We start from the raw sequence: 8,273 nt of genomic DNA on the forward strand, positions 1-8,273 counted from the left end.
ATGGTAGTGTGCATTGGTGTTGTTTGTGTTGCAGATAACTGGGCTCTGATCTACGCTCAGCAGCTGGCCTTGGCTGAGAAACTTCCTCTGCACATCTGCTTCTGCTTGGCGCCTCGATATTTGGATGCGACCTACAGACAGTACGCCTTTATGCTAAAAGGACTGCGAGAAGTGGCAAAGGTACAGAAATATTACATCTCGACTTAAATTAGAGACATCATTGTGTCCGTCATGGAGTGTTTGATGTGTCTGCTGCACACAAACAACCCAGCTTTTGCTAATTATTAGTTAGACTGAGCTACAGAATTAGACCAAACCAGTGTTTTTGATTGGCTGGGGCTGCACTGCAGGGACATTTAATGTGTGATATTTTAATAAAATGTCTCGTTACAGGAATGCAACCGCTTGGATATTCAGTTCCATCTGCTGTCAGGAGAACTTGGACAGAATCTGGCAAGCTTTGTTGAGAAGTGGAAGTTTGGAGCAGTTGTCACTGACTTTAACCCTCTCAGAATCCCTCTCCAGTGGATTGAGACTGTTAAGAAACACCTTCCGGCTGACGTACCCTTCATTCAGGTGTGTTAGTCATTATTTGTCTGTGTACTTGCTCAGTTCTTCTTGCATGTCATGTCATCACTATTGTAGTGCTCATTTCTGACAGTGTGTATTGATTTGAAACTGTGTTACATTTTCCTGCCGCTCTGAATCAAGGTTGATGCACATAACGTGGTGCCTTGCTGGGAAGCGTCTGAGAAGCTGGAATATGGAGCCAGGACTATACGGGGCAAAATCACTAAACTTCTGCCAGAATTCCTCTCAGAGATTCCTCTTGTGGACACTCACCCACACTCCGCTTCTCGTGCAGCAGAGGTTTGATCAAGGATTTTACAGTAGTTGTTTTTTTCCCAATATTTATATGGATATCCTATTTTTTCCAACCTGAAGCATGACCCACATTTATTGTGTAAATCCGATGAAAAATGGCTGCGTTTTCAAATATATTTAAAATGCATGTATTTAATACATTTAACAGGCTTTCCGTGGGTCTTAAAGTCTTAAATTTAGTTGTATCAAATTTAAGGCCTTAAAAAGTCTTCAATTGTACAAGAAAGTCTTAATTAGGATTTCAAGAGGTCTTAAATTTGGGGACGGAAAGACCAGAATTGCGATATGGCTGAATGTGACGATTAAACCTCAAAAGGCTATGATTTCATGAAATAAACACAAGCGCTGCAGGTTCAAAGTCCGGTGCTGCTGCTTTGTGTACAGCAGTTACCGGGGAAACAGTTATATTTCTACCAAACAAACGCTTTACCAGCTGGCAGAGAATGAATGAGCATTTTCAATAAAACTGATGTTTTGTTCAGAGTTCAGACAAATGCAAAAATCGACCCATGTTTTTACCCTGCAAACACGCAGAGCTTTAAATGTGAACTGGTGGATCGATAAGAAGACGATGCATTATAAAAATCTAAACCGAATAGGGGTGTGCGATATGTCTCAAAAGATGGTGCACACTTTTAGAAAAAAAATGACTTAAAGGTAAAAATGCCCATAAAACTAGTTGGAAATGATTAATTTCTATCACTGCTGTGAACTGACCACACAGAATATGAAGAATATCAAAAAAATTCAGGAGTCAGCTGTCAGCACAATTAGAGATAATATATCAGCACAATAACACATTCAGCAAAATATTGTCTAATTATCGTTATCGATAAAATCCCTGTAAATTATCGAGATATCATTTTTTGTCAATATCGCACACCCCTAATTTATGTTATTTAATTGATATAATAATTGATTGTTAATAATTGTTTAAATTAATATAGTAATTAATACTTTTGACTCATCCATTTTCTTAAAAATGGTTTAAAGGCTGAAATGTAAAGTTTATCATTTTATAAAACTTTTTGTTTTTGTGAAAACTTGTATCTGAACTGTAAATTATGCTTTTTACAGCAATTTTACAGTTTAATATGGTACTATAGACATTGCCCTACCCCGCTCATAGGGTATTAATTGTATTTGTGTAGGTCTTAAAAGGGTCTTAAATTTGAGCTTAAAAATCCTGCAGAAACCCTGATTTAAAATACAGAATAAAATAATACAATGTAATAATAATAATACTTGTTATTTATGGTTAATAATTATTATTATAATTAATGAAATAGCTATTTATAATAATTGTAACAATAATAATTTATAAATAAAAATTTAAAATATATATTTTTGTAATATTTGTGACCCTGGAGCACAAAAGCACTCTTAGGTCGCTGGGGTATATTTGTAGCAATAGCCAACAATACATTGTATGGGTCAAAATGATGGATTTTTTTAAATGTCAAAAATTACATTAGATGTTGAAGCCTAGCGGGTTAGACTAGTGCGCGTGCGCATTTATATTGCGTTCTTTCACTGCATGAATCAGTCTATTAAAATGCATTTAGAATTATCACATAATTCAAGATATGGGGCAGAAAATGTATATATTTATATAATTTCATATAGTTAATATCATACGAAAAGTGCCGTTTTTTTTCTCCAAAAGTCAGCATGATTACAAATGTAGTCATATTGAATGTGTGGGGAAAAACAGGTTTTTCTTCTTTTTTGTCCTTAGCTGATCACGACTTGCCTGTTGTAATCTATGAAGTACATCTGCTGTTTGTTTTTTATTATTATTGTTGTTTGCATTCTCAAATGCATTATGACTTTAAACCCTGGATCTACATAACGGGGTGTTTTCCCATCTTCTTCATTTTGAAATCTCTCTGTCTTTCAGCCAGTAGATTGGGAGGAGGTGCTGTCGTCTCTTGAGGTGGACCGCAGTGTTGGAGAGGTGGACTGGGCTCAGCCTGGCTCCTGCGGTGGCATGGCCATGCTGGAGTCCTTCATTGAGCAACGACTGCGTCTCTTTGCCACTCACAGGAACAATCCCAACTGGGACGCCCTCAGCCATCTCTCCCCCTGGATCCACACCGGTCAGTTTGCACTCTGGCTTAGTTGGGTTTTTGTTATTGTTGTTCATGCAATAAAAATAAATGGGGTTCAAAACATCATTGTTGTATTGACAAAAAAAATCTTCTGTGATCTACTAAAGAAAGAAAGTCCTGCAGGTTTAGAACAACATTACACCATCCACTTTCGTATAGATGTGGTTTAGAGGTCGTAATAGTTGATATATTTTCTCTTGAAGGTCAGTTGTCTGCTCAGCGTGTCGTGAAGCAGGTCAAACGAGAAAAGAACGCCAGCGAGTCCGTGGCGTCTTTTATTGAGGAACTGGTGGTGCGCAGGGAGCTCGCTGACAACTTCTGCTTCTACAACCACAACTATGACAACATTTCAGGTGAGCGCTGTGTCAGTCGCTTTAATCACACACAGGGTTTCTGCAGGTCTTAAAAAGGTCTTAAATTGCAGCAGAAGTCTTGCATTCATTACATTAAATGTATGCACTGCAAAGAATAAATATCAGTAAACATATATCAGTACATAAATATGAATATCAGTATTTTTGTCTAGTTTTCTAGGTCAAATATCTAAACATCCTTAAATCAAGATACATTTACTTGAGATGCAAATTGAAGATTGTTAAAGCCTTGTTGTATGAGAAATTGAACAAAATGGAGTTTATGCTTGAAACAAGAACAGGTATCTGTCAAAAGGGTATGAAAACTTGTTTTCCCTTTGAATTAAGTTTTTTTTTTTTTTTTTTTTTGACCCCATCAGCAGATTTGTTCATGTTTTAATTGTAAACACACTTAATTTTGATCGGTTTCTAGGAATACATGACTTATCTTCAGTCATTGCGCTTCTCAATGTATCTTGATTTAAGAATCTTTAGAAATTTGCACTGGAAAATTACAAAAATACAGACGAAGAACATCATGTTTTTGCAGTATGATCAGAAGATACAGTAAAAGTTATTTCCATCTTCTAGTTAAGCTGTTTTTGTTTTTAAAATTATTTAAAAATTAGTGGAGATCTGTATTTTCAAATTGTTGCTAATACATCTCATTTTGTGCTCGCTCACATTGACATTTAGAGAACATATTGATGTATTGTGTTCCCTTCAATTAATTACTTAAATTTTCTTTTACTGGTCTTAAAAGATCTTAAATTTACCTTCAAAAAACCTGTAGAAACTCTGCACAGTAACAAGATACATTTACAAATGTAACAAATTTGCAAGCTTATTCCAAATAATATGCATTATTTTCTGTGCACAGGTGCATATGATTGGGCGAAGAAGACTTTGCAGGATCACGCTAAGGATCGCAGACAGTACCTTTACACAAAAGAGCAGCTGGAGAACGCCAAGACCCATGACCAGTTGTGGAATGCTGCACAGGTAGCTAAACAAGAGTTTCTCTTGAAACACTTTAATTAAAGTGTGTTTTTTTGGTTGTTTCATAGTACGGTTTTTGTCATTTTTGTATGTCAAACCCACTGTTGTAATGGCAAACCCAGTGAATCGACCTGTTCAATGCATTGAAATGTGTTGTAGCGTCAGCTGGTGTTAGAAGGGAAGATGCATGGGTTCCTGCGCATGTACTGGGCAAAGAAGATCCTGGAATGGACTGCATCCCCTGAAGAAGCCCTCTCTATTGCTATATATCTGAATGACCGTTTGTCTTTAGACGGCTGCGATCCCAACGGATACGTGGGTGAGAAACGTAATGTTTTGATTGCTCTAGCAGATCAAATACATTCTTACAATAAATTATTAAAGTAGTAGTATTTAGTAGGCTTTGTAGGTATATTATTAATTTTATTTTACGTTATTATTTTTTTTAACTATATATATATATATATATATATACACACATATAAGTTTGGGGTCAAGAAATTAAGAAATTAATACTTTTTTTTTTTCAGCAAGGATGCATTAAATTAATCAAACCGGACAGTAAAGAAAAAAAAATTGTAATAATATTTCACATTATTACAGTTTTTACTATATTTTTGATCAAATAAATGCAGCCCTGGTGAGGATAATAAACTTCATTCAGAAACATTAAAGGGGTCATATGATGCGATTTCAAGTTTTCCTTTCTCTTTGGAGTGTTTTCTTTAATATTCTTCACAGGCTGCATGTGGTCCGTCTGTGGCATCCATGACCAGGGCTGGGCAGAGAGGCCCATCTTTGGCAAAATTCGCTTTATGAATTATGCCGGCTGCAAGCGGAAGTTTGATGTGGCACAGTTTGAGAGGAAGTGCGCGGCTATAAAGGAGAACTCCAATAAAGATACCAAGAAATCTTCTTTCAACAACTGACATACATAAAATTTCAGTGCTCAGCGTTTGTACTTGTTTTAGAGAGACTGTGTTTAAGGGGCCTTTTTCTGCCAGACATTTTTCTGTAATAAGTGGAAGTTTATTAATAAATTTGGTCTGAAAACTGGGTCGGGCTTTCTGGGATGGTAATCAAATGGTTCAGGTTATACTTAGAAGGGTTCCAAGAAGACTCCCAAGCAGACCATTAGACAGCTGCAGCTCATCCATAACGCTGCTGCCAGGATTCTGACTAGAACCAGAAAATCTGAGCATATCACACCAGTCCTCAGGTCCTTACACTGGCTTCCTTCTACATTTAGGATTGATTTTGTTAAACCCCTTCTGAAAAAGAGCAATCTTGATAACACCATATTGAGCAACTATAGACCAATATCAAACCTTCCTTTTATAGGAAAGATTATTGAAAAGGTAGTCTTTAATCAGCTGAACAAATACTTAAACTCAAATGGATACCTGGACAATTTTCAATCTGGTTTTCGACCGCATCACAGCACAGAGACAGCGCTCATTAAGATAATAAATGATATTCGCTTAAATTCTGAATCTGGCAAAATATCAGTGCTGGTACTATTAGATCTCAGTGCTGCGTTTGACACTGTCGATCATAACATACTACTAGAGAGACTGGAAAACTGGGTCGGGCTTTCTGGGATGGTAATCAAATGGTTCAGGTCATACTTAGAAGGGAGAGGTTATTATGTGAGTATAGGAGAGCATAAGTCTAAGTGGACGTCCATGACATGCGGAGTCCCACAAGGCTCAATTCTTGCACCGCTCTTGTTTAGCCTGTATATGCTCCCACTAAGTCAAATAATGAGAAAGAACCATTGGTTCTATCACAGCTATGCAGATGACACCCAGATTTACCTAGCCTTATCATCAAATGACTACAGCCCCATTGACTCCCTCTGCCAATGCATTGATGAAATTAACAGTTGGATGTGCCAGAACTTCCTTCAGTTAAACACGGAGAAAACTGAAGTCATTGCATTTGGAAACAAAGATGACGTTCTTAAGGTGAATGCATACCTTGACTCTAGGGGTCAAACAACTAAAAATCAAGTCAAGAATCTTGGTGTGATTCTGGAGACAGACCTTAGTTTCAGTAGTCATGTCAAAGCAGTAACTAAATCAGCATACTATCATCTCAAAAACATTGCAAGAATTAGATGTTTTGTTTCCAGTCAAGACTTGGAGAAACTTGTTCATGCCTTTATCACCTGCAGGGTGGACTATTGTAATGGTCTTCTCACCGGCCTTCCCAAGAAGACCATTAGACAGCTGCAGCTCATCCAGAACGCTGCTGCCAGAATTCTGACTAGAACCAGAAAATGTGAGCATATTACACCAGTCCTCAGGTCCTTACACTGGCTTCCAGTTATATTTAGGATTGATTTTAAAGTACTTTTACTCGTTTATAAATCACTCAATGGAATAGGACCTAAATACATTGCAGATATGTTCACTGAATATAAACCTAACAGACCACTCAGATCTTTAGGATCGAGTCAGTTAGAAATACCAAGCGTTCACACAAAACAAGGGGAGTCCACTTTTAGTTATTATGCCGCCCGCAGTTGGAACCAGCTTCCAGAAGAGATCAAAACATTAGCCACATTTAAATGCAGACTCAAGACTCATCTGTTTAGCTGTGCATTTACTGAATGAGCACTGCTACGTCCGAACTGATTGCACTGTATTTTATGTATAATCATTTTCTATTTTTAACAGTTTTAAATTCACTGTAAATCAATTTCTAAATAATTTAAAAAGTTTTTAGGTTCCCTGTTTTATTGTTATGATTTTTTTAATGATTATTTTACTTCCTTTTATGTAAAGCACTTTGAATTACCATTGTGTATGAAATGTGCTATATAAATAAACTTGCCTTGATGTTACAAAGTACTCTATGATCATGCATTGCAGACTTCAAAAATGCAATGTAGGCTATAGACATTGTACAGTTGTATTCTGCAATTTTTTTATGTACAATGGTGGAAGACTCAATTACCAAAAATAAAACATTTTTTGTTAAGAAAATTTCTCGTATTGTGTTACAATACACTGCCTTTAGATTATAAGCTCATACTGAGTGTCTAAAACAGTGGTTATAAACACAGATCTCACTAGAGGGCCTCAGGATGACTTAATGATTGAAATTAATTACAATTAAAATACTTAATTAAAATGCAAAAAAAAATGAACATGTACAGTAATTTCTGTATAACAACAACTATCATTTTATCAAAGCCCAAAGTTCTTGAAATTTCTTGAATCAAAAAGAATTGTGGTGAATTCATTCAAAATATTGACATTCTCAGTTTTCGCTAATAAAAGGTTTGAAAACACCTTTATAGCTTTGTGATAATCGCAACAGAGCACACCAGAGGAAATATAATAGCTTATATATGAGGGGCTTTTGTACTGTATTGTGTTGGACAGTAGGGGGCTTTTAAGAACCACTGATCTAAAAGGTAAAGACCACCAAAAAAGGCAATAATGGTTTCAGGAAACAGGCCTACAATTGTATTAATTTCATTCAGAACATGACATGACAACTGTCATTAAATCTAAGAAAAATATTTATATTCAGGGAATGCTTTTTTCTTAAAGGGGTCATCGGATGCAAAATTCACTTTTGTTGTTGTTTTAACATAAATGTGTGTTTAAAGTGAGTGTACACATCCATCCTATAATGATAAAAATCCACCCAGTAGTTTTTTTTTAATCCCAATTTTAAAATCCCCTTTCTCAAATCAGGCTGTTCTGAGATTCCTGTCAGAATGACGTAGTTCTGCACAGGCCCCTCCCACGATAGTTGATTGACAATAATGTTTCAGCACAGACTGGGCTGCTGTCTTACCTTAAGACCCGCCCTGAGTAAGCTGAGAGCTGTCCCCATTGTGTTGACTCCGGTGCAGGGGAAGACAAGAATGTCTCCGATTAAGCAATTGAGGTGTTTTGTTGTTGGATGT

The 8,273-nt window shown here is 36.5% G+C and overlaps 1 protein-coding gene across 1 annotated transcript; it reads left to right on the forward strand.

Moving 5' to 3' along the window:
- cpdp (CPD photolyase) lies at nucleotides 1–5,277 on the forward strand. The gene is made up of 8 exons (XM_016513790.1): nucleotides 1–180; nucleotides 394–576; nucleotides 712–870; nucleotides 2,786–2,984; nucleotides 3,200–3,349; nucleotides 4,230–4,351; nucleotides 4,508–4,667; nucleotides 5,090–5,277. The coding sequence occupies exons 1-8, from the start codon at nucleotides 1–3 to the stop codon at nucleotides 5,275–5,277; spliced, it is 1,341 nt and encodes a 446-aa protein (XP_016369276.1).
- The last annotated feature ends 2,996 nt before the right edge of the window (nucleotides 5,278–8,273 follow it).

The sequence above is a fragment of the Sinocyclocheilus rhinocerous genome, unplaced genomic scaffold (assembly GCF_001515625.1).
Source record: "Sinocyclocheilus rhinocerous isolate Xijiao unplaced genomic scaffold, SAMN03320098_v1.1 scaffold2341, whole genome shotgun sequence".
Taxonomy (NCBI): domain Eukaryota; kingdom Metazoa; phylum Chordata; class Actinopteri; order Cypriniformes; family Cyprinidae; genus Sinocyclocheilus; species Sinocyclocheilus rhinocerous.

What these genes read in the sequence shown, in the direction of transcription:
- cpdp (XM_016513790.1), top strand. Translation starts at nt 1, where the DNA reads ATGGTAGTGTGCATTGGTGTTGTTTGTGTTGCAGATAACTGGGCTCTG. An exon ending in CTGACGTACCCTTCATTCAG is followed by an intron (nt 577 to 711) that starts GTGTGTTAGTCA and finishes CTCTGAATCAAG; the next exon opens with GTTGATGCACATAACGTGGT. An exon ending in CGATCCCAACGGATACGTGG is followed by an intron (nt 4,668 to 5,089) that starts GTGAGAAACGTA and finishes TATTCTTCACAG; the next exon opens with GCTGCATGTGGTCCGTCTGT.